We start from the raw sequence: 27,454 nt of genomic DNA, 5'->3' as shown, positions 1-27,454 counted from the left end.
CCAAGAAGCAAACTATCCTCATTTGTAATTCTCAGTGACTTCTAGAATATATACAAAGAGAAGAATGGGTTTATTTGACTATATTGTAACATAAAGGTGGCTAGCCTCTGGGCTTATAATCTATCTCAATAAATTAAAAAAAATGCCTTATTGTCTTGTCATTTAAAATGGGTTGCGTCAATATGGCATACACTGTTATTAGACTAAAGCACTGTCCCTTTTATGGAAAATAATTACACACTATGAACATTATACTCTCCAAATACACCAAGACAAGGATGTGTCAGTTATACGATAAAAATTCAATGACTGATCTGATCATTATTTTTATAAATTAGGTTTTGAAAATACTGAATGAATCAGACACTTTTAGTCTAAGAATATTAGTATTATTACAGTATATAAGCCTAAGTGGCTGGAAGCCAGTTTTTATGGTCTGCCTCTAAAAATACCTTATGGTTTCGTGTCACTGAGTGATGTGGTTCTCTTAAGTAGTACATTGGGACTCGTGAATAGCTAAGAATTGACTTGACTGAAAAAGAAATGGAACTGAAACTTTGACCTCTTGTTATCTCTTGCATTATAGCAGTACTGAACGTTGTAAATTCTAGTAACCAACCAGATTCGGAAAAGCAGGCGTGGTTGTTTCTAGCTGTAAACCTGTGAAGAAGAAAGGACATTGCCTGTTCTTTTGCACAGGTGGTCCCCAAACCCTCACTATGGTAACTGGGCTTCATCTGCAAACAATGGAGACCATGAAGTACCACCACTTTTTGTTCTTCATGTTAATAGGAAATTTGTGTTTTCAAATGAGCAGAGCTGTTGGTGAGTATTTTCTAATGTTCTTTATATGAGAACAGTTATTAAACATGTGACTTTTGGATCATAAATGTAGATGTTTTAGGAGATATTTAGAAGGTAAAACTTGTCTGACCACTTCAGCTACCTTTAAATTTAAAGGATAGTCTTTCTAGGCTTTTTTATGTGATTCCAAAGAAAATAAACTAAATTATTAACCTCAGGGACAGAAATAAAGCTTATCTGAAGAATTGTACTACTTTCCAATTTGTGGTATGTTTTTATAAATTATTCAATATTTTTTCTTTGAGTTTATGTATTCGAAAAAATTAAACGATTGCGAGAGTGTTTAGAATCCTCTTGCACATTTCTGATTCTCTTTCCAGTTTATTACGAGCTAAACAGGAATATTTTATATCAAATGTAGTCGCTTGCACTATAGTGCTGAGTGAAATATTTCACCTTCGATTAAAAATGTACCACTGTAAAAACTAAATCATTCAATGCCTTAAATCTTCTAGGATAATGAATAATTGGTAAATTGTGTTAAGTAGTGTATCAATGTAAGAAATTAAAACATTTAAAACTGAAAAAGATGTTTCTGAAAAGAATGTCTTTATTTTTACCATTATCCAACATTTGTTGTATGCCTTTTTTCAAATTCCTAAATTTATTCATTTTATTCCAGTGACAACACACATAAATTGTGAAACAGGTATTGCAGAACCAGTTGTAATTGGGCCAGTGGAAGAAGGATACTCTGGTAAAGTATTCAGAATTAATAAATCCATCATTCATAAAAATAATGCAGTCGTGAAACTGAAAAAATATTTTATTTTTTTTCTGAATTTTGTATCATTTATAGCATTATATAATATTAGTAGCAACAGGGTAAAAATAATCAAGATGGTTGTATTATATTAGAGATATTAAATACAGTATAGTATATGGACATATTTTTCCTTTTAGATGAAGCACTATCATTCCAACCAAATTCAGTTTGTAGTCAGGGAAACCCTCTTTGTGTGCTTGCTGAATTTATATCTTCATTTTTTTATATCACATCATACATTATACAATATTTTATTAATAAATTATGCCCTATTAATATAAATTGATTTACAGTAGTTCACATTTTGCAGGTACAGTATAAATGAATTGTGCTCTAGTTGGGTTAACAGTGTGAAATGTGTTTTTACTGCCGCTGGAACAGGATTATGAATAAAAAAAGGCCCAGAAATTATTAAATTTTTTTGTTTTGTTTTCTAAAACAGGTATTGTGGAAACAATTACTGGTGTCCCAATTGACACAGGTCTGCAATTAGTCAAGTTTGGATTTGAGAGTCATTTGCAATATGTGGAATTAAATCATACATCAGGCTCTGACACTGCAGTAGTACTAACTAAAGGAAAGTTGGATGCTGAAGACTTCCATGAGGTGAGTCTGTCTGTATCCATGCTTCAAAAAATTGTTCTTTAGTTCAAGTAATCTCTTTTAAACAACTTAATAATTTTAAATTAGATTGTTCTGTTATTAAATTTTGTTACTGGTTTTTAAATGTTCCTGCAAATAACATATGACTATATAAAAAACAAGATTAGTCATGGATTATATCAGGTCATAAAGGACTATAACTGATCCAGTGAATGACTGCACAATAAAGGCACCTTTGGTGCTTCACTATTCTGTTACAGAAATATTCTTGTTTTATAGGTCAAAAAGAAACCACAAAAGCTTTAGGTTTGTAATCTTCTTCTTTGACATTGTTTTTTAGACCAGTGGGGAGATTTTTTATGCTATCAAGTGTGTGAAAAATTCAGTAAGTATAGGTACTCCTGACTTCTAAACTTAACATTATTAGTGTTGTTTGTTTAACAAGTTTTTTGATTGAACTGTTTATTAATCTCAACATTTTTTAGGTACTGAATAACCGAAAACTCCAGATCACAGACATCAATGACAATGCACCAGTGTTCCAGCTGAATAATTACAGCATCACTGTAACTGAGGTGAGACCACTGTTTCTTTGAAAAGCAAGAAAAACTACAGCCTCTTCCTGTAGTCTTACTCTATGAGCCTGTCAATAAGTGCAATCAGGGCAGATATAGCTAGGGACAAACAATAGAGTACAGCGCAAGACAACCACTCTAACTAAATAGTACACATTTAAAAACAGCTTTAAAAATGTAAAGAAAATCAAGAATCATAGAACACTATATAGGTAATTGGAGTGACTACATTACCTTTTCAAACAGATATCAGACGACGATGTTGAAATTCATTTTGAGCATGGATTATTCCTTCTGTGGAAAAACATCATCAGTCATTGAAATATAAATTTAATAGAAATATAAATTTAAATTTTAAACATCTCTGATGACCTCCTTGAAAAAAAAACGGAATTGTGTATTTTAACTTGAGGTGTATCCTCTATCGTCAAAAAATGATATGAGCAATATTATTCTGCATACTTGTTTATAATTAATCCTTTTATGTCATTGTCTTGGCTTGTGTGACTTTAGGCTCATCAAGTGGGTGTTTCAATAATTAAAGTGATAGCTGAAGATCTCGATACCAGCCCAGAAAACAATCGCATAACATATTCAATTGTGGTAAGAAACAAAACCTTTCTCCTTCTCACCAGGTGAGTCAAGTAGAGTCTTAACTGATTTATTCTGAATGCATTTTCTTTCTTCTGAAGCCTCCAGCTCCAAGTGAATTTGAAGTGCAAGCTCGGGATGGAGCCATCTTGTTGAAGAGCCCACTCAACTATAACAGAGCCAGTTCTTATAGCTTCAATGTGAAAGCACAGGTACAGGACTGTGCCTCTGTCCTCTCCATAGCATATGTGCTGTGTTCATTTCATGCTGGCAAAATAAACAACATTTTGAGAAACTACTAATCAGTGTAGCCATGCATGGAAACACAGGGCAGGGTAGCACAGAATGTTATATGTAGATATAAAACATAATCATTTCAAAAAGAAGAGAATTAAATTGATTAGTCTGAGCTGTGCTTAGTTTACATATTACTTAAACAAATAAAAATGATTTAATCATTTTCAAATGATTACATTTCAAAATCAAAGGTTTACATAACCATAATCAATTTTGTTGAGTGATTAAGCTTAAAAGAAATCATTGAGGGGGTTGGGGTGTGTGGTGGATTTGGCTTGACATTATAATTTTGGAAATATTCTGTTTTGTAGGATCCAAAAAATGAATCCAGCCAAACAAATGTAGCCATTACAGTGACAGACTATGACAACATGAGCCCTTATTTCAATCACAACTTGTACAGTGCCACCATTCCTGAACATAAGGTGAGTTTGCTTCTGCATCCTGTACATGCTGCTGGTTGCTGGTAAAAAAAAAGACATGAATGAACGAAATCTTCTGGGTTAGATACCGTATCAAATGGCTGCCCCTCTCCTCAGTAACGGTTCGGTTAGTAAGGATGGATATCAATTGTACGCAACTGAAGTTCATTCTAAATGGACTTGCGGTGAATGTGAGCTGCTGTGTCTGTTCTAACTTCGCTCCTGCGAAGATTAATTTATCCACTGTCACTGAGGGCCATGATGCTCAACACCCTCATGTTTGACTTGGAAGAGGTCCTGTACACATGTGTGCCCATAGTCTCCCACATGCGCACCCTAACTATTCTATTTTTTAGATTGCCAGTTTATGTGTTTTTTGTTTTTTTTCTCTTTCAAAGACGGGTGAGCTCAGCACTGTCCACCCAGCAGCCATTGAAGCCAAAGACGGAGATTTGGGGTTAAACACACCTATTAGCTACAGCATCACTACAGGTGCTTCCCAACACTTTTAATAGTTTTTTTTTTCTGTAAAAAAGGTTGCGTCCGTGCCAGAGCCACAGCAGCTCATTGGGCAAGAGCTCATCCTGGTTTCTATAACGTTTAGCAGACCAGAGAGCACTTGACTCCCCCGGATGTGACTCCGGTCCATCACAGGCCTCACCCCCAGCAATGCTGGTCCTCAGTTAGAGCAACCGGGGTAAAGCACCTCATAAATACCAAGTGTTTTTACATCAGGGGCCAAAGCAAAAATCAATATGTAGTTGTACAGTACCTGCTGAGCAAATGTGTGGAGTTATCAGTAATAAGAGTAGGGATTACCAGGTTTGGTTAACATGTAGTTTTCCAATTTGTAGAACGAATGAAAGTAGTTACAATACTGATCTTTAACAAATAAATCTAATAAGATGGTAACTAATTATAACACTTTCTATTATGTATTAATGCATTATAATAAATACATTACAATAAACACATCTTATCGTGCACTAATGCATAAATAGTAAATAACTGCTTAAGCATCTCAAAAAAGGAAAGCTATCTCCATAGATGTACAAAAATACATTTCTGGGGGCAAAATACAAGCAGTGTGTGACAGTTTATTCTTGACATTTACAGCTATATGTGAAAACCTGTTAACATTGCATAACTGTCTCTATTTCCCAGTGACTCCCCAGGAATACACTTCCTCCTTCAACATCAATGAGGACAATGGAATTGTATCTGTGCTCATAGCACTGGACAGAGAGCTCATTGAGACTGTAGAAATCAATATTAAGGTATGCATTCTATTTATTTCAAATTTAAGGCTACAAAGGAAATAATAATGGTGTTTTTTTTGAAGAACTGACATCTGAAAGAAGATGGTTAACAATATTCTTTTCCATAAATACATTAGGGCTTACAGAACAAGGATTTGTTGCAAATCCCAGGATTTCTGATAGATCCGGTGTAGTCCTGATACAAGATTATGATATCTAGCAGTGGAATGAAAAGCAGTATTTGCCATTTTTTTTTACTGAAGTTCATGTTTAGTTCAGATTAGTTTCTTTGTCCAAAATAGAAAAATCCAGTGTAAATACAATTATTTTAGGTAATCATAAACAGTAGCTTTTTGCTCCCATCTGAATTCTATAAAAAATGCATATTATATTTGCATATACTATAACAACATGAAACTGATATTTTGCCATATTCACAGAAGCTCTGTTTCATCTATACATTTTCAGCCTGCTTGTCATGGTCAGGGTTCTTGTGCTCTATTCCAATTAAATGTATTTTTTACCATCTTGTCTCACTCTTTCAAGAGTATCTTGATCAGTAAAACCAGCACTAGTTTCCTCCCAATTTATTCATCAGATTGACGTACATGTCAGGCACTGTAACTGGAGTGCAGCATTTTATGTATGTATGCCTGAGATTTCTCTTTTGTCTTTTTGCCTAAGGCATCGCAGCGAGATGACAGTCTGAAGACAGCAGATGCTACTGTGTTTGTTAAAATAGAAGATGTGAATGATAACCCACCAGAATTTGACAAAGATTCTTACACTCTCAACATTACAGAAAACTCTCCAAATGGCACAGTTATCCTTCAAGTGAAAGTAACAGACCGTGATGAAGTAGGATTTGATTTTTTTACATTTTATTTCAAAAGTCATTCTCTTAATGTGGTTCCAGATACTGTTGTTTTCTTTATTATAGAATTGGGTGAATCTTTTCATATGTGCCTGGGGCCTCTCTGTTTAAACCACATTTAAGTTAGTAGGGAGAATTAGACCAGCAGTCTATTTTTAAATTTCTCTTTATAATCCATTGTTCTTCATTTAGACCAGTGCTAGTGGTAAGAAAAAAATGAAACAAAAATTATCCTTCACATAAAAAAAGTTTATTGATAAAAAGCTGCCTGCCAAAGCCTCCTATTCTTAATCAGAATGATTAACGTGATGTGCTTTTTGTGCCATCACCCCTGCCATTCTGAGAGCCGTAACACATCACAGCACATCCACGAATTACAATGAATGGCAGTGTTAGAATTGAACAGCACACTCCACACACACAGACATTCCTTATACTTATGTAGCGCTTTTCTGGACACTCCACTCAAAGCGCTTTACAGGTAATGGGGACTCCCCTCCACCACCACCAATATGCAGCCCCACCTGGATTACGCGACAGCCATAGTGCACCAGTACGCTCACAAACACACCAGCTATCAGTTGCCAGTTAAGAGATGGGGATTATAAGGAGGCCATGATTGGTAAAGGCCAATGGGAAATTTGACCAGGGCACTGCGGTAACACCCCTACTCGTTTTGAGAAACACCCTGGGATTTTTAATGACCGCAGAGAGTCAGGACCTCGGTTTTACATATCATCTAAAGGATGGCACCTTTTTACAGTATAGTGCCCCCATCACTATACTGGGGCATTAAGACCCACACAGACTGCAGGGTAAGCGCCCCTTTCTGGCCTCACTAACATGCATTTTGTTAACTGATTTTTATTATTAAGGGAGGTTTTAGGGGAGTATTGAGAATCACTCCAGAAGATTCACCATTCGAGATCAGCGCTGATGGAGTCATTACAGTGAAGAATTCTATTGCTCTGGACAGAGAAAAAAGAGCAAGCTTTTCTCTCCAGGTAAGTGTTTCAAAGAGTTTAAAGAAGTTATATCAATGGACAGCTGAAAGTTTTTTGTATTTCAAACTAACTATAATATTCAGTCAGTAGGTATTTTGAAATATTAAGAAATATTAGAAAACCTAATAAAAAGAATTGTGAGTATCTATTAGCACAATTTCAATGCAGTGAAAGTTGGAGACAGAGACAGAGATTTCTTGCTTTATGTTTTTTGTGTTAATATTAATTTAGCTCTTTGTTCTAGAGAGACTCTCCTGTAACTTTGTCTTCTCCTCCATCAAGATTGTAGCACAAGAAGACAGCCCTTCCCAGCGAGAGGAAGCAGTGAATGTACTTGTACACCTGCTAGATGAAAATGACAACAGCCCCAGCTTTGATAGCTCTGAGTATGTAGGGAAGGTTTTCAAGAACCAGACTGTCGGCATGACTGTTGTCAAGGTAAATGCAGACTGTGGAACTGTGTGAAAAAGGCATGCTTCTGCTTGCCAGCAATGGAGTGCTGGGTGAGGTACATGTACAGAATTTAATCCCTTCGGGGAATTGGAGTGCGGGTTACACTTCATAAAACCATGCAGATATATTTTGAAGTAATTCTGATACACAACAGGACAATGAAAAGATCCTTGGCATTTTATTTTCATTTAAATAAGCTTTGATGGATAGGAATAGGCTTATTATTATGCAAAGGAAAAAGTAATAGGTTTATTCCATGCTGAAAAGAGAAGAAAGTATGGAATAAATCTATTACTTGTTCCTTTGCAGTCTACGTATGCTGACGCAGCTACCCACCTGAACTTATTATTATTATTATTATTATTATTATTATTATTATTATTATTATTATTTTACAGCCATTTGCAGAGCATTGAGCAGACCTTGTTTTCTTTTACTCCGACAATTCAGAAAAATAACTTTCTTAAGTTACTGCAGCAAAGTAGAAAGTAAACAAGTTTGAGAAATTCCAAAACAGAAATAAACAGAATGACACTGACAATATGAGCTCCTTATTGTGTAACACCTATTACTTCTACAACCTGTTTGCTTGCTTAGGTGAAAGCTGTAGACCCAGACCAGGGTGCAAATGGCCAAGTGAAGTACAAAATAGATGCTGGAAACCAGGACACATACTTTCACATTGATCCAGACACGGGAGTCATCACATTACTCAAGGAGATTGTGTTAGAGGAAAACCGTGTGTCTCATTTCTTGCTGCACGTGAGAGCCACAGATGGTAAGCTGGCTTCAGGCACACTGAAATCTGCCCCTGCTTTGCCTGGAAGGGCTTAAAGATTTTTTTTGTTCCAGGAGGAGAGGTGCCTAGGGCCTCCTCTGTTGCTGTGGATATTCGTGCCCCTGGTGACTCCAACCCACAGTTTTTGAAGCCCACCTATGAGGGGACCATACTGGAAGAACAAGACGCCCCTGTACAAATAGTGAAGGTAAAAACACATGAGCATCTAACACTTTCCTTTTCCAGAGAGAAGGAGAACAGTCCTGCACTGGAAAATCAAATACTGTACATCTAAACTAAATCTGTCTTTAGGATGAAAGAGGATGTGTTGGATTTTGGGCCCCTGAAAGACATGATCATTTCACATAATTGTGGGCTAGCATCTAAACATTGCAGAAACTAGAAGGCTGTTGTTTTGTTTCATAAAATGTTTCAGCAAAATTATCACATTGATAGAAGGATGCCTTTCAGATATAACATCATCATTGCCACGTTGCAAAAACTTCAGATTTTTAAATTGTGTTGTTTTTATAAGATATTAACAAGTAATATATTTGACACATGAGCTGTCAGAATGATACTAAATCCCAGGCTGACAAGTGAACATTGCAGCAGAAGTGAGTTAATGACATATTTTAGCTGTGACAGCGTTAGAAAGAATGCTTCAATTCAGCATTCCCTACAGTCTATTAATTTGTATTGGAAAACTTTTCTGTAGTACATTATAGCTTTTTCATGATATTTCAACAACATTATTTGGTTAGTTGGGCAGCTCTTTGAAACCTATTACTCTTGGTATAGCACATTACACTAAACCCTCGTTTTAATGCACATTGGATTTAAGTCCATTACAGAACAGAAGAACTGCTAAAGCTCTGTACAATCGGATATACCATACCTTGCACAAATCATAAAATAAGGTAAAAATAAACAATACTAAGGTTTAAAATTCAGGAATATTGATAGTGCCTTATATTGGCAGGTCAATTGCTTGCAATGGATGTTTGTGTTTTGTATGCTTTAGCTAATTTTATACCTTATTATGACACTTTGAAATAAAGATCTTATATACTTATGAACAAAAAGGTACAGGAACAATCTTTAATTAACTTTATTGATTGCAATTGTTAAAAAGTCAAAAGATCCAGAAAGAATATACTGTATATTTTTCTCATAAAATAGTGTGTTTGGGGGCTGAAAAAATGTCATGCATTTAACAGACATTTGGCAATAATGGACAGCCCTTCCTTCCTATTAGACAATCTACAATTCAGCTGACATGATGCTGAATTACTATGCTGGGTTCTGTTTTGGTGTTGGTTCATCTAAACTACAACACTAGATTGGGTTTAATTCTCAGAGTTTTCTTTTCTTTTTTATTTTCAAAACTTCCTGGTAATACTCTTGTTTTAACTTTCCAGGTTGACTTTGTGTCCTTGAACCCTGTTGTACCAGCAACTCTCAGGATCCTGACAGAGACAGATACATTTGAAATTGACGAGAATGGCGTCATTTCAACCAAAGTCAAGCTGGACTATGAAAGTCACAGAAACCACTCTATAAGAATCTCAATTTCAGACGGCACTTCTGAGGACCTGGCCTATGTCATTGTGAAGGTTGTTGACATCAATGACAACAGTCCTGTCTTCACAAAGAGCTACCCTGATGTCGCTCTCCCAGAAGCAGCAGAAAATGGTACTGTAGTTGCTAACATGGTGGCCAAGGATGAGGACGATGGCTTCAACGCTGAAATCAGTTTTGCCTTACAAGGCGGAGAAGGGAATTTTGACATAGATCCCAGGACTGGACAGATAACTTTGGTGAAAGAACTGGACAGGGAAGTAAAGGCAAAGTACAACTTGATAGCAATTGCAAGAGACCAGGGCCAGCCCTCCAAGTCCAGCACAGTTGCCTTTGGGGTCAATGTTACAGATGTCAATGACAACTATCCAGTGTTCAGCCTTGCCAGATATGAGGTAGAAATACCCGAAGACATGAGTGTGGGGAATGCAGTGCTCAATGTCACAGCAGTGGACTTGGATGAGGGTCCTAACTCTGTAGTAGAGTACAGAATTGTTGGGCAGACACCCAGTGATACTTTAGTCTTCACACTGGACCGTGTTTCTGGGGCACTGAGCCTCAGCTCACCCCTAGATTTTGAGATTGTGAGGCAGTACATCCTGACAGTCGAAGCCAAAGATGGGGGAACACCCAGCCTTCAGAGCACATGTTCTGTGCTTATCCGAGTGCTTGATGTGAATGACAATCCACCTCAGTTTGATGAGGATGAATATCATATCTCTGTCTATGAAACCATACCAAGTGGGGCTGCTGTTTTTACAGTCAGTGTTACAGATAAAGATGAGGTAAGGAGCAATACTTTATCTTTGTGTTTATCACTACTGACAACAATACGAGTCCTGTCTTTCCCTGACAAATTACCCCTCCTGCATGCAAGTTCAAGTATCATAAAAAGATCTGGTACAGATAATATAAACTCTTTATTTACAGGACAACTATCAAAAGCATTTTGCTCTTGGGCAAAATATGTCCACTTTCCCTCTCTCCACACAGAGTCCATTAAAAAATTCCAAACCATGCTCAAATTAACATTATTTTTTCCATGTCCTGATTGCCATATTTATGCTTATGTTACTGCTTAAAGCAAATAAAATACGAATCCTGGTCTGGTGGAAAAAGCTTTGAAAGTCTCTTTGCCTTTGCTGTTGATAAACAAAGGAGTCAGACTACCTTTTGCTTTACTTTCAAGTGTGGTTGTAACTCTGCAGGGAAGCTGGATAATTTTGCATCTGAATTATTTTAAGTATAAAGAAAGCCTGTCTGTACATACAATGTCAGTTTATATCAAAGACAACTAATTCCATCTGCTTGCACTTTTTAAAGGACACCAAGCAATATATTTTAATAAATCTCTTTCAATGGATCTCCAGTTTGGTTAGGCATCATCGCTATTTATCTGAAATTGTACATCATTTTAAACCAAAATGAAGCAGCCAAATATGCATAAAAATGAGCAAGACCCTAGAACTGTGCACCAGTGCTGTTGACTTTGCTTGACTGTTGTAAACCTCATACAGCTTTCTGGAATTATTGTACTCAGAGATAGTTCAGCATTTGAAACTAATGAATGCATTCATTCATAAACTTAATTTTTAAAACATGAGAATAGTCTCTAAATGAACGTTGATCTTTATTTTGCTTTCTTGTACAGGATGGGTTTTCAAAAGGACACTTCATTCTAAACAGCAGTACATTTAATATGAACAACCAGGGCACTTTGTCATTGAACAGTGGTGCCTCCTTGGACAGAGAAGAAAAGAGCAATTATATTCTAATGGTAAGATGCAGACATCAGCTCAGTTTTAGTTCTCATTATATGTTTGCCACTACAATTAGCTTTTATTTCCATGCTGCAGTTATCTGTGGTGGTCCCAACATACATTTTATTATCATATATACGTTTTATTTTTTCATCTTATCTGAAGATTGCTTATCTAAAGTGCTCAGCTTTATCAACAACTGTGATGATGCCCCTTTTGGTTCTACAAAATTCTACAACCTCTACCTCTGTGTGCCAGATAGAAGACAGCAGAAAAAATAATCTTGTCCTGTTAGTTTTGAACAAGTTCCAGCATTGTCGTTTGCGGCAATCTTGAATAGTTTGTAAGGCTGACAGAAAATGCTGAAGACTACTCAGTAACTGTTTAACACTGAATAATTTGCAGGTATGCATCAGTAGTACAGTGGGCTGTGTGTTAAACTTCATGTCATGTGTACAGGTGGTTGCAGTGGACAGAGATGCTGGTGGCTTAAGTTCTAGTGCTGTGTTGAACATCACAGTACTGGATGTCAATGACAATAACCCCCAGTTCATAACCCTCCCCCAAAACATCAACATTGCAGAGGGAGGCTACCGCCCAGACGCACCTGGGGAAATCTGTTGGATTGGAGCAACCGACTTTGATGAGGGTGAAAATGGACATGTTACATTGTCTGTATTGTCTGCAGATGCAAACGTGTTGTTTCAGTTTCAGAAGGCAAGTAGTACTCATGGTTATTTAATGTTTTGTTTATTATACTTTGAAAAGTTTTTTGTAAAAATGTTTTTGTAATATATGCTTTCAATAAAGATTTAGGCTTTTGTTTCAACTTAGTGTGTTTGACAGTGCATCCATTGCAACAAAAAAATCCTGTTCTAAAATTGTATTTTTTTTGTTATTGTTAAAGGATGGGACTTTAGTTGCTGTGGCACCCCTAGATCGAGAGATTAAAGATTTGTATGAGATGGTAATTGTGGCTTCTGATAATGGAATACCACAAAGAAAGGTAAAGAGTTTCATGTTAAATTTACAGCAAGAAACATCACTTAGTGTAAAAATGCAAAGAAAAGATATCAAGTGCTAGTTAAACAGGTCTACACTGATACTAAGAAGGTGTGTGCAAAGATATTAAGAGGTGGAAACCACTGAAGTGCAGAATGTAGATAGAAGGGTGAAAATCACATCTTTTCTTACCAATGACATGTCTGTACTATTTACTAATAAAACTTTCTTCTCACCCCAACAGAATGTCACTGGTATCAAAATCAAGGTCACAGACATCAATGACAATGCTCCTAAATTCACAAAATCATCCTACACTGGGAGTGTCCTTGTGGCCAATGCAAAAGAGGGAGACAAAGTCTTAACAGTGTCTGCCCAGGACCCAGACATTGGCAACAACTCCAAAATTATTTATAGGTACTGTATGTTTTACTCCGCACTTTGGATGTCATTTTGATGCCTCTGTACTGTGTATTTAGTCATTGTTATGCTAGAACCACTGATTTAATTATTTTACAAAACAGAGCTCTTACAGTAAAAGCTTCTAGAGTATCCAGACTGTACAGACTTCCCAGGTGGCAATTTAAACCTTTGCCATATCCCAGCCTCAACTCTTAAATGCAGAGATAATGTGCACAGAGCACTGGAGCAACAGACCTTGTTTGCTTGAAGTTTCTTTTTTCATGTTTTTTTATGAGTAAACTCAATCTGTATTCTCCTGCAGAGTCAGGCTCTGCAAGGCTCATTTTGTCTTCAGTCAAATGTGTTCTGGTTGTTTATACTATATTGCAGGTTCTCCAATGTCTCACCTCACTTAAACCTGGATGCTGATACTGGGGTAATCACACTGGCCTCTGACCTGTCCAGTGTGACTGAGAACACTATGGTCAATCTCACTGTCATTGCTTCGGACCATGGAGAAGTTCCACTCAGCTCAGCAGGTGATGTCACCCTCGATTGGTTTCTGCTCTTATAAGGATCTAGACTACATGCCAGGATATGCCTGCCACAAGTACATCCCTTTGTATAAAATATATGATCTATTAATCATGCAGCTGACATTGTACAGCTGACAAATGAACAGGCACTCCTTCTGGAAAACTACCTGAGTCAGTATGTTTTAGTATCAGTCTTTCTTTTTCTGGCCTAAGCTTTGCTTTAGCCAAACATTTCTAGTTGTTTTTGTGCATAATAGTTTTGTATTAGATTTAATTTTAAATTAATTTAAGATGTAATTAAGTTTAAATCCCTGACATTGAGTTTTCCATTCATCCACTAGCGACAGCAATCAGACTGGTTTGAGGTAGGCATTCAATACTAGACAGAACAAATAAAGGAAAGCTTAAATCTAAAGTAAAAAATAGAAACAGGAAAGGCACATCTAATCATATTGTACACATCTTTTTTTCTGTACAGCTTTGGTTTTGATCAATCTGGTGACTGATAATTCAGTATTTGGTTTGAAGTTTGAAAGTGCTAACTACAACTTCAGCATTAAAGAGAACGAACCAGAAAAAACCTCTGTGGGGACTGTCAAGGCTGTGACAGGGAGCCTTATCGTTAAGGTCAACTACACCATCAAGTCCTACCCAGACTGCTTCTTCATTGACACACACGGGAACATCATGACCCTGCAGGAACTGGACCGAGAGCAGCAGGAGCTGTACACTGTAGCTGTGGAAGCAGTAGATTCCAGAAGCCCACCCAACACTGCACTGACAGTGGTAAGGAACTGATTACATTCCACTTGGCCAGTGGCATTCTGCATATTAGACGCACTCCAAGTCAGTAATGTCAGTAGCTCTAAAAATATAAATTGTTTGCTGATTATATAAAATGGGAGATTTTGATAAATGTAATTCAGTTCTCTTATAAAAAATTGTTTTTCAATTCCTAGAACAACTTTCATTATAGAAAATAGATTTTCTCTATCAGACAAAAGTCACTTATTGAAAAATATGCCATGTGTTTAGACATGTTTGAGATTCAGGTTATTTTTTGCTTGGGATTTTTATTGGTCACTCAAAAAATATTATATATAAATCAATTTTATATAATAAATTATTCTTATTATATTGTGATCTATTTTATTTAACTGTTCTACCTTTGGATTCCAGGTTACAATCCAGGTGAAGGATGTAAACGACAATGCTCCTGAGTTTTCAACTTTTATTCAGACTCATCTGTCAGCTACAGAAGGCCAAGAAAGTATAGAGGCTGGCTACTTCACTGCCACAGACCTGGACATTGGGGATAATGGCAGACTCTCTTATTCTTTACTGGGGGACTTTAATGGGACCTTTAGGGTGAACAGCTCCACAGGCAGACTGAGGATTACCCAACCCCTAGACAGAGAAACTGAGGCCACATATCTACTCACTATCATGGTGAGTAGCCCTCATGTGTGCCATAATCATACTTACCTCACTAAATTCTGAAACACACATTTCACTGGCTGTTTTTGACAGAAGACAGAGTTCAACCAATCTGGTATCAGATTTCTAACCCATTTCTAACATTAGTTAATTTCTCTTCTTAAAGGTATTTCATAGACAACGAGATTACCACACTGAAAAAGCATGTAGACAGACAGATGGATGTACAGTACTACTGTTCTCCTGGTTTATCAAGGACTCTTTATCCCCCCCACAGGCTCGTGATGCTGGTACTCCTCCTCTGTCTTCCTCTTTGACTGTCAATATCGCTGTTGAGGATGTCAATGATCACGCCCCAGTCTTCAATCAGACGGCATATGAAGTCACCGTTAAAGAAAACGAGCTACCTGGTGTTGTACGTTCTCCTTTCCCAGCCTGCTATACACCTCTGTGACACATTTACTGTAGGACTATTATTTAGTACCTATTGAAAAATTGTTTTTGTGTGTTCTTCCTTGCTTTATACAATTATGGCCCTTACCAGTTTTCCTGTATAGAACCATGAACATCAGCCTTCATCTCTAAAGAAACCCAAAGATAAACATTTGACATATGATGTGATTTGTACAATAGTTTTTTCTTTTTTTTTTGCCCTGGCAGCTCTTGACTGTGTTTGCTACAGACGATGATATAGGCTACAATGCCATCATAAACTATGCAATTCTGGAAACCTCAGTCTACCCCTTCTACATTGGAGAGCTAACTGGGAGAATAGGAATTGTTCATCCTCTGGATTATGAAAAGGGACCGCAGTACACATTTACAGTAAGAGCCTACAACCCTGGAACAGACCTGGAGGACACAGCTATTGTTACAGGTAATGCATATAATACTCTGAGGTGCCATATAAAATAGGCCTGTAATGGCACTGAACTTTAAATAGAGGCAAACAGAGAACATTGGTAATATACCGTTTATACAGAAATATTACTTACAGTTTATGTACATTTGTGTTAGCAGTTAAAAATACATTTGAAAAGCAATAATAAAGCATTAAGAGAGCTCAACCTGTGCATGCAAAAAATGGTATCAAAACATTATTTTCAGTGGGTTCTGTTAACTAGTATTATTCGTCTGTCTTACAAGCTCCTTATCCAGTACAGGTCTTGGTTAAACAGTCTTATTTTCTGAAAAGCTTTAGTCAAAACAATCTGTTAGAAGTGAGACTTTTGAGGATTGTAGTGAAAAAGGTTACCACCACATATTGTAGCATTTCCTGTTTGCTATTTCTAAAAACCTGCCTACAGTAAGTGTGTCTATAATGGCAAGCCACACTCTTTTAAGATGGTGTTAGCTGATTGCATGTTATTATGTGTAGCTAGATGTGAGAACTGTTTCAGAGCTGGATAATTATACATGTGAAAGCTAATTGTGACTTTATAAAGGAAAATACATTTTTTGAATAATGAATGAATAAACTGTCTTTTGCAGTGAAAGTAGAAGATATCAATGAAGAAGGCCCTGTCTTTGATGATCCTTCTTACAGTGTGTTCTTGAGAGATAACAGTACTGCTGGCCAACTGGTTTTAGACATTAACACAACACATGGGCACAAGGAAAATGATGCTGGGATTTACTACAATATAACAGGTAGTTATAAGAGGGTACTGTATTGATAAATATAGCTGTTCTTAATCTTGTATGTCATTGTAAAAGGACTAATGCAGAAACAACACTACAAACCAGTCAACACTTTTACGATTATAATTCAAAACATTATATCATTGATTGTGGAAGCCTATATTGTACCAGTCAAACTGTTTAGGACATGTCAATGTAAAAAAGACATCAGTATCAAACAATGAAAAACATATTCCTTGCAGTATTTTTTAACTATTTGAAAGAGGAAAAAAACGTTGTGTCTCTTCACCTCATTCTGTGTGGAAAAAGAATCACAAGCTCTTGGAAAGTTATTATCTAAGCCAGGTTTTTTAATGGTTGCATACAGTAAATGTGTTTGTGTTAGGTGCACCCTTTTTACAATTGTGCTTTTCTTCCATTTCCTCAAGAGGGTAATGGTGAAGGCCTGTTTAGTCTTTCCTCCACAACTGGGAAACTCACTCTGACAAAAGACCTGACTCCAACCTCTGTAGTAAAGCAGTATTCACTGACTGTCATGGCCACAGACTATGGAACTCCACAGCTCTCTTCCACTGCAAAGGTAAACCACATCCACTTTAGCTCACCCATGAAAGACAAACCACAAGACAGCAGTGGAAATTAGGTGGAAGTGCATTTTTAAACTGAGAACAGAAGCACTTCTTTACACACAAGGAGGTGGGAATCTAGGACAAACTGCTCAGCCATATTGTCAAAGAAGATACAGTACCTTGACTTTTTCAAGAAACAGCTGGATGAGATCCTTGGATCAATTACTGTAGTTACTAGAAAATGGGCCAAATGGCTCTTCTCATTTGTAACTGTTCTTACATAAGCACCAGCAGGTTACATAAGTATTTCTATAGATAACACAATTGACAATAAAACAATAAGCGAATCCTTATCTGAACTATTATAGAATGTTATTTTTTGTTTATAGTGTGAAAGTATATTTCTGTTTGAAAATAATTAGGTTATTATACTACCCAAGGGTCTAGACAGTACAGTGAAAATACTGAAGTAAATGTTAATACAGTCAGCTGAAAAAGAGTTTGGCTAAACACATAGGAGCTAGCAACTATTCAGCAATGGAAATTAGAAAATCTCAGTGCAGTGCTGTCTACATTTTAAACTATCTTGATCACTTTATTGAAAACTAGTTTTACAGTATTTTGCATCTACTAAAATCTGGGTTTGGGCATAGCTCATCCTTTGTGAAGTGATATCAAGTTGTATCTGTGCTTCATTGTACTTAGACAGCAAAAAATACTGTTTTGTTTTATTTGTGCTACATCTTTTCCAGGTAACTGTAATGATAATACCAAGAGACCTTAAGATGCCAGTTTTCTCTGCAGAGCTGTATAGCCCCCAGCCTTTGAGTGAGAAAACCCAGCCTGACACAGTAGTCATGCAAGCACATGTGTTCTACACTTCCACAGTGGTGTACAGCATTCAGTATGGCGATGACAATGGTAATCATCACTAGGACTTGCTATCTTTTTCAATTTAGTCTCAACTGTAAAGTGTACCGAGTCACTCACTAGCCTCTCTCTGTGCTTCTGTTTAGACTACTTCACTATGGACACTTCCAGTGGTGTAATCAAGACAAAGCAAGCCCTTGACGTGTCTCATTTCCCATCCATACTGATTATTAGAGCTACAGACTCTAACCAGTCTTTGGTCTACGGTGAGGCGAAAGTTAACATAACTGTGGTGGATGAAAATGACTTTCCTCCAGTTTTCCCCAATTCTTCTGTCACAGTGTTCGTGAAAGAGGTAAGGCTGTCAGTAAACAGCATATCACTAGTCCAATTGGCCACTAGTGAATACTTTATGCTGTCCCTTCTGCTGTACAGCAATTTACCTGTACAGTACTATTATTTAACTCCATGGAATCGTGACTGGTCCATGGCATATGTGGCTAAGTCACCCAGATTTAACATGAAAAGTGCTAAAGAAAATGGACATCAGAACCAAAGATTTTAATTCTTAAAGTACATGTTAGGATTTGGATGAGGAAGGAGAACTTTATGCTTTGGTTCCTTAATAGATATAAAAATAGGATCTAAATATGGTCGTATTGTTTAATGATGACCCATGTGAATTGTATTTAAGCCTTATACTGTAAATAGTTGGAACAAATACTGCTTTAGTGTGCGGTTTTGATGTGGTGTTGTGTCTCCGCAGAATGAGAACGCATCACTCCAGATTCTCAGGCTGAATGCCACTGACGAAGACAGCGGTCAGAATGGGGAGCTGCGGTACGCTATTCTCAGTGGCGATGAAGACTCTTTCAGGATAGATGCCCTCACCGGAGCTCTTCATACTAAAATGTCTTTTGACTTTGAGAGCGACCCTGCTCAATATCAGGTAGGCATTCTCACTTTCCAGAGAAAAAGATATGCAGACAGGTACTGTATTCTTTTTGGAATCAAAACCTTTCCATTTTTTTTACATAAATCACCTTGGGGATTGCCTTGCTAAGTTAAAAACACTGCAATCATTCAGTGAGAACAAATCCCTTAAGGAGATCTCTTTTTGCTAATAACAGGGAGTACAGCGTAAGCAATTTAAGCTAGTAAACTATCTTTGTGATGCATCTTCGTTCCATAGGAGGTCAGTGAATTCTGACTTTCTGACCCATTGAATGATCTAATAATACCTGAATTAGGTACTGAAAACACACTGGTGTACTGTACAGTAATCTGTTCTTCGTCTAGATTGTTGTCTATGCAGAAGACAATGGCATTCCAGAGAAAAAGCGAGGATACTGCACTGTGTTCATCTCTATCACTGACATCAATGACAATCCCCCTGTGTTTGACTCTGTGCCGCTCATGACTGTGAGAGAAAATACCAAAGCAGGGATTTACATTGGGAGGGTTAGAGCCACCGACAAAGACACAGGGGACAACGCCTTCATTGCATATAACATCACAGGTAAAGAGGACTTTCCATCAGGCTGTGTGGTTTGTTCTTACAGTCCTAAAACTGTGAAAAAAGGGTGCTTGTGATTATAAATGACCTAATCAAATCGAGATGCAGCTTATTGACATTGCTTTCTTCATATGGGTTTGTGCTGTACAACACTTGACACATCACACTGGTCTTTACACCCACTTGTAAACCAGTCATCATTTAGATTTATTAAAGTCTGCCTGTACACAATGGACCCAGCAATTTAGTCAATGAATTCTAGATGTAGAAGGAAAATGTGTATTTTATGATCTCCCCTGACAGGGTTTCACAATTTTAAACTATCTGCAACCTTTGCTCTCCGCTTTTATTGCAGCAATGAAAATACCTTATATTTTATACAAACACAAGGTGCTTTGTTTATACAAGGTAATACAAGCAATTAAACTTTTGGAATGAAAAATCAGTACCGAATGCTATACAATGTGACTGTTCCACAAGTAATGGAAATAATGATAGCATCAGTCTAGCAAAAGAAGACAGTTTGGGATTTGATTAGGCACAGCCAGAGGTCTTAATGAGCATTCAGCTTGTGCAGTTGGTCACAATTTTCCTTAGCTTCACGAAGAGATCAGTAAGCTCAAATCCATCTGATATCAAGTGTTATAATGTTATAACATTATAATATTATTACAATATTTTACCCAGATTTATAAAAAATGCTCAGCTGCATAAGTGCTCCCGTTCATTAATAATAAACTTTCATAAAATCCACGCTGATTGTGTTTTCTCAGAAACTGGAGTGACTTACACATTATTCAAGTGATTTCATTTGAACATTGTTCATATTAATAGACCTCTGAAATAAAGGTATTTGTGTTTGCAGAGGGTGGAGAGGATTTTTCTGTTGATGACTATGGGAACATTACAGTGAAACGTTCTCCAGACTATGAGGACAAAACAGAAATCATCATAACAGTGACTGCAACAAACAATAAGACAGCTCCCTTTTATGAGGTAAACTTCAAAAACCATACTGTAAAACGCAGAAATAGAGTCACATCAGCAGGAAGACATTTGTTGGACATGTGTTTGTGGAAATTAGTAGAATGTATTCTGTTGTCCACTCTTTCCCACTTAAATTGAAGCTTCAACAGGCAGAGCACACCCTTGCGTCTGTATAACAAATGGTTCTCTTAATTTGCAGACTAAAACAGAGGTCAGAATTTCAGTGCTGGATGAGAATGACAATCCTCCGTTGTTCACGAAAAACAATTACACTGCCAGGGTGAACCTGACATCTCCTGCAGGGACACTGGTCACTTCAGTTGCTGCTACTGACCAAGATACGGTAAAGTGCCAATAAGCAGCAAGAGCAAAGCAAGAGCACATTTTAAGTCTTTTAACGTTTCTCAAATCATTTTACTGTACAGTATATCTTTTAGCAATAGCTCTTACATTTCTGTTTTTTTAAATATATATATATACAGTACACGTAAGATGCTTATGAACTTGGTTGGCCTATTCAAACCACTTTATTGTAAAAGCCAGGCATTGTGGTGCAATGAAATCTGAAACAAATAGGAGATTGTGTCAATGAGAGACACCAGAAAGCATGAGCATAGCTAGGGTGCAACAAAGCAGTTTAATCCGAAAGCTAAGCAACTTAATTTATAGCCCTTCCAATCCAATTCTGCATTGCAGAATTTGGCAGCAACTGTCTCCTCAATTTAATTCAGCAGGATTGTATAACTATTGTAGTACTGGCTGTATCAAAGTGTGGCTGTGGAGCATGATGGAAGACCTACAGTATAAGAGCCTGAAACAAGCTCCTCAGGCAAGTTGGCAAAGTTGATATCCTGATTTCTTTCAAGAAATGGCTGAACAGAAATATTTGATTGAATTGGCTACATGCAACCAAACAAGCCTGATGAGCCACCTCTATGACCTTTTTTTATGAAGCTTAGTAGCGATGTGCTGTAAATCAGCACCACAGCTGTCAAAGAGTCACTTTCTACTGTGCACTTCCTTGTCAAAAAGAATGTGTTGCCTGTGATCCCATTTCCATGTTAATCAAATTTCGTGGCTCCACCAAACAGTTGTTTAAATAGGCCAGTTGATCTTGTAGGGAACCCTGTTAAGTACATGAATAACCAATTATTTTTAATTAATCTTAATATTGTTGAATATTAATAATAATAGAGCACATGAATATTTATTATTGGGACAGCCTAGAAGATTTTTATTTGGTCAAAGTAACATGTAACAGATCTAAAGTATAGTGATTTTGTTACATGGGTCAGTATCGTCATACTGTAGATTGTTGGGGCTCTAGGTTTCACACTATTGATCTGCCTGCGTCAGGGAGCTTGTCTTGTCCCCAACACAAACACAGACATTCACCAGAAAACTAGCTGCAAGGACAGGATGGGCACATTTACAGAAATAATATAGGATTAACATGTTTCTTTTATCAATATGTCAGCTGAAGGATAAGAGCTTCAGGCTGTCTGCATAACTTCTGACGTGAAATTCCTTCCCCAGGGAAACAATGCTGTGGTAGAGTATTACTTGCTTGATCATGAGCCAGAAAGTAAGTATTTTATAATAGAGGACATGCTCAAAGGTACCATCATGACAATAAGGAGTCTGCCTCACCCTGGCATCTACGAGCTCTCTGTGGAAGCCAGAGACCGCGGAGATCCTCCAAGGAACAGCACTGCCCGTGTGTTTGTGGCAGTCATTGACAACAGCCCATTTCAGCCCCAGTTCAACCAGTCTGAGATCAGGTACTGTAGTGTCTTTCATGAACATTTGGCAGATCTACAGAGAGTGATGGAAATGTTTTTTAAAAAAAAAACAATTGGGTTTTTCTGTCCCTTGAGGTTTCATGATTCACATGCTGCTAAGAATCAATCATTGGAAGTAACATTTAGGCTTTTTTCTGGGAAAATATATCATGCATTTTAATATAGGCTTTTGTGTCGCATACAGTGTTGATGTTGAAGAAAACACAGGAACTGAGTTCCTAGTGTACACGTTTTCTGTGCTGAATACCTCCAATGTTCATGTTACTTACACAATCAGAAGTGGAAATGAGCTTGGTAAGTGTGTAATAAATATTGCAGCAATTTTACTATATTTTATTGTTGGTACACAGTGATTCTGAAACAGTGTCTCCTTCCCACAGATCATTTCCAGTTGAATCCAAACACTGGGGCACTGTATACCAGTGTCAATCTGGACTTTGAGAACTTTTCAAAGTACTTCATTACTGTGGAAGCCATAGGTCCTCTCTCTCATGCTGTGCGAGGTAATTATCTCTTATTATTTTATACTGAGATTGCAGGTGAACTTCACATTGGACACATGGAGTCCTAACATGGGCCTAACTGACAGGTGGAACCCAGTTTCCGCTTTGTGAAATGGGCTGGATTTTAAAAAAAATATCACCAGAAAATGAAATGGAAAGAACAATATACTAAAATGGGCTAAAGGAGCTACTGCACATCGTTTCCCAATTGATGAACCTTAACTTATTATTAAGGAGTTTATTGAACAGTGCAGCTGCAAGCAGATCTTTTGTGTCGCAGCACAATGTGCGTCTCTAATGCTTTGTGTCTAAATTGTGTTTCATTTTAAGATGGTAAAAATATTGCAAGACTGACCGTTTTGGTTAAAGATGTGAATGAGGTTCCTAAATTCAGCCAGGAGAGCTACTCTGCAAGCATCTTCAACATAGCACCATACAAGTCACCAGTGGTACAAGTGAGGGTAAGTGCAGAGGACTGAGACCAGTGCTTGAACAAGGCCATGACCAAGGACCCCCTGGGAGACTCATAGAATACACATTCAAATCTAGCAAAGCAAGTGAAATAAGGGAAAAAACATTGCAAAGAAAGAGAGCTTCTGATACAACCCCATGGAAAATAAATTAAAATACACAGTTTAAGCATGAGATAACTGGAGAAATAGTAGCAGATTTATCAAGTAAAACGTTCAGGGGCAAAACCACCACAGCATACAAAATATTTATCTTTAATATTTTTATTTTTTTTTAATTCTGTAATCTTACTGTTTAACCTTTGCCAGTTTATTGGCAGCCTGACCCACCTTCATGTCTGTTCATATGCTTCTGCAGTTGAAATCAAGAGCAGTTTAGTTTTCAACCTGAAAATGGTAAATGATGTCAATCGTGTCTTGTTACAGGCTTTTGATCAAGACAGTGGAGTCAATGGACTTCTAGAATACAGTCTGACAGACAGTCAAAGTCAGGAGTTTGACGTTGATGGATCAACGGGGGAGATTTATGTGGTCTCTGTAGAGGGCAAAACTGGAGAGTCTGCTTTCAAAGTGCAGGCCAAAGACCAAAATGGCAAGGGGCTGGCAGCTGTGACAACTGTAAAAGTAAGAATTTTACTTGCTTTACTTACAGCAATGGAGAGCTGTGTGGCCATGTGCAAAGAAACTCTGACCCAAGTTTCACACTAAATTGAAACAATAAACTAAAGCAAAAACTGTCAGCTGAAACATTTGGTTCACCTCTAACCTGAAACCTCTTCAATTGCAGAATGTTTTGAGACTGGCTTTCTTCATGCTTCACCTGCTTATGCTTATGAATGTTTTGAGCAATCCTTTAAATCAAAGAGATATCGTACAATATAGGAAATGCTCACATGCCTGTCTGTAAATCTTTTCCGAGGTGTACTGTATGTGTGATTAAAAATAAACTGAAAATACCTGGAGTCAAACATGTAGTTAACTCTTGCGATCTTTTCAGGTAACTCTGGTTAGCAGCTCAAGCGATGATGTTGTGGTTATTTCCATCAATCAAGCTGTCAACAGCGTGGAAAAGAAGAAATATGAAGTGAAAAAGTAAGAGAAATGGCCGTGACTATATAACAAATGGTTCATTTATTTGTGGAATGTTTGCTCTATTTTCTATTTCTAATTTAAGCAGACATTTTTTTAAACATTCTTTCTTGTTTTGTCATCCTCACTTAGGGCCCTTGAAAAGGCGTTAGGATGGGATGTACACGTAATCAGTATAAATGGCATCAGTTCGAAAATGAGATTGGCAAAAAGCAGTGAGGAGACCTTCTTTACTTTCCTAGCCACTGACAATGACAAAATAATGCCTTCAGAGGAGGTGAAAAGGCAAGTTTCTTCCTTTTTTCTCTCATATTTCATATACTTTTCTATTTTTTCTAGTCTTTTCATGGCTGATTATATTAGCTCCTGACATTTTCCCTAACACTGGGAACAATTAAAGTTTGCACATACTGTAACTATGAGCCTCAAATACGTTGTCCAGTAGATAAGATAAGATTAAGAGATAGTTCAAGCATTGAAGTTAACAATACTCAGTACAGCAGAATACTTCTAAACAGTTTACAAATTCTTCACAGTTAAAGGATTTAGAGGGCTGACTGTCAAAAAAGTAAATGTGTTCATAAACTGAGATTGGATGTGAAAGTGAAATTTCCTGAAAATCTTTTAATTCCTTTTGCTACATTTTTCAAACGTTTCTTCTGGTAAATGCTTTAGCCACTTATAATACATAACAATATAACATTTCTAACCAAATTTGTTTTTTTTGTTGTTCCAGCAAATTGGAAAGCTCAGAGGACAGTATCCAAGCAGACTTAGAAGTGGTGTTTGGTGAAGACGTAGCTCATACAGTGAAAGACCAATTTGAAGATTTTGCTTTATCATCTGACCAAACATCAGTCATTGTTCTGAGTGTGCTTTTGGCTCTGACTATAAGCGGCTTTGTTGCATTTCTGGTTGTAACCTTACTAAGGTAACCTTTAGAAACTTAAATAATCACAAAGTTATTGACATAGTATGTCATGGAATATTCTTGCATTTAAATTGTAGGGATGCACTGAGCTTTTGTATTCAGAAGTGGTGAAAAAAAGGAAGCAAGGTTCTGCTGAAGTTTCCTTGCTCTTTGTAATAAATGTTCATGATCTAGATGGCCTAACACAAGCAATGCACTTGTTAATTTTGGCAGCTGTCAGAAGTTGATTTATAGATAGATAAAAAATACAACAGTTTTAAAAATAAGGCTAAGTAAAATCATGAATTCAAAATGATAAATTGTATTGTTATTGTTGAAAGATACTTTTGGTGCACAGTATTTTATCATTTTGCTGCTTTTCACTTGGACACATAGACATTTAAACATGGATCTCATTCCTTCAGGATATAATTCAGCACTGATAATTACAACACAGGGCACACAACATGTATTTTGAATATAAAGTTTTCATATATTCTTAATGTCAGGGTGGCACTGTTGATGTTGCACTAATTCTCTAAATTCTGGTAAACACCAAAGCAGAGTTTGACATTGCATGTTGAGTATAAAATCTACAGAGAAATAGAAGAGTTGGTATTGTTTTTCATTTACTTCCAGGAACAGAAAATTAAAAAAGGAATCTGATCCATATAAGGATACCCTTAGTTTTGGCATCTCTTACCCCAATGTGCTTCAACAAACAGGAAATCAAGAAAACATGTGAGTACTCCCATTGTAGTAATTACTGTATTAAACAATTACTGTTCACTTGCAAGGGAAATATAGCTGTGGTCTTTAGAAACTATATTTGTCATTATATGTCATTGTTCTGACATGACAGTCTGATACATTTTTAACATTTAACAGTTCACAAAGGTTCATTGAACTTAAGCTGTTTTTTTTTATTTTGTAATAGGAAAAACACAGAAGAGGAAATGTAATGTGTGAAACAGGTAGGAGAGTGCAATTTCATATTATATCAGTTTATATCATTTTAATTGACAAATTGTGCAAAATATTATTTGAATTTTAAATCTTAATTTTAAAATCATAAATTTGATTCTTAAAACACACTAGCTCAGATCACTACTTGAAGACGCAAACAAAAAACCTCTTGTAAGAACCTCTTGCAAAACAATATTGTAGAGCTGATGATCCATTATTTCAGTGCCTAATCTTAGCGCAGTAAGGAAAAGTGACTTTCATTTCTGCATTGCACACGTCCGCACTACAGCAGTGCTACTAATTTGACTGTCAATATTTATTCTAAATGATTGTGCACATTCTCTGTGCTTTCTTAATGCAGTATTCATAACTGTATAACATTAACCTTTTTAGGACAAAGAGTCAAAGAAGGATTACATCAGCCTCAAAATGATCTCCAATGAAGACATGGAAAATGATGATTGAACAGAGAGAAGGACAGGCACAGATAGTGAGGACAATGAGAATACCAGCAACTCTGCTCTCTGAAGAATTCATTCATGCAGTCACTACTTCTTCTTTGTGGTTAATACTAACATTCAGTGTGTCTAAGACAGAAGGTTCCATTATTTCCAATTTTTTGAGTGATATATCAAAAATATAAAGTTACCTTAAAAAGACTTACTGAGACTTTTTGATATTTTCATACACATGGCATTTTTCAGGCAATTAAAATGCTTTCTGATTGTGATATATAATTAATTCAACGATATATTTAATTATTTATGGATTAGAATATGTCAAAATATGAGATTTGTCATCAGTAATAACAGATATGAATAAAATGTGTTGCTTATCACTTAAAATTGAATGGAACAGTTCATTGTATTTTAAAATATATCATTCTAACTTATTTATTACAATTAAAATAACTTTTCCTTTCATGAA

General features: G+C 36.7%; 1 protein-coding gene across 1 annotated transcript; it reads left to right on the top strand.

Moving 5' to 3' along the window:
• Positions 1 to 677: 677 nt before the first annotated feature.
• Positions 678 to 27,454, top strand: LOC148820066 (protocadherin Fat 4-like). The gene is made up of 44 exons (XM_088933630.1): positions 678 to 825; positions 1,487 to 1,561; positions 2,073 to 2,236; positions 2,574 to 2,618; positions 2,719 to 2,808; positions 3,322 to 3,411; positions 3,501 to 3,611; positions 4,008 to 4,121; positions 4,517 to 4,610; positions 5,283 to 5,395; positions 6,062 to 6,235; positions 7,127 to 7,255; positions 7,538 to 7,693; positions 8,306 to 8,486; positions 8,561 to 8,694; positions 9,908 to 10,852; positions 11,719 to 11,844; positions 12,287 to 12,544; positions 12,735 to 12,833; positions 13,074 to 13,246; positions 13,622 to 13,770; positions 14,246 to 14,553; positions 14,947 to 15,216; positions 15,482 to 15,619; positions 15,865 to 16,081; positions 16,696 to 16,854; positions 17,274 to 17,425; positions 18,167 to 18,335; positions 18,431 to 18,639; positions 19,051 to 19,233; positions 19,584 to 19,803; positions 20,666 to 20,796; positions 20,987 to 21,130; positions 22,324 to 22,568; positions 22,774 to 22,883; positions 22,970 to 23,092; positions 23,423 to 23,553; positions 23,989 to 24,186; positions 24,560 to 24,654; positions 24,784 to 24,936; positions 25,388 to 25,582; positions 26,201 to 26,302; positions 26,499 to 26,535; positions 26,921 to 27,454. Exons 1-43 carry the CDS (start codon positions 720 to 722, stop codon positions 26,521 to 26,523), a joined length of 7,203 nt encoding a protein of 2,400 aa, XP_088789756.1. The 5' UTR covers positions 678 to 719; the 3' UTR covers positions 26,524 to 26,535; positions 26,921 to 27,454.

The sequence above is a fragment of the Atractosteus spatula genome, chromosome 15, assembly GCF_055471065.1.
Source record: "Atractosteus spatula isolate fAtrSpa1 chromosome 15, fAtrSpa1.hap1, whole genome shotgun sequence".
Lineage (NCBI taxonomy): Eukaryota > Metazoa > Chordata > Actinopteri > Semionotiformes > Lepisosteidae > Atractosteus > Atractosteus spatula.
This window is presented reverse-complemented; position numbering and strand designations above follow the sequence as displayed.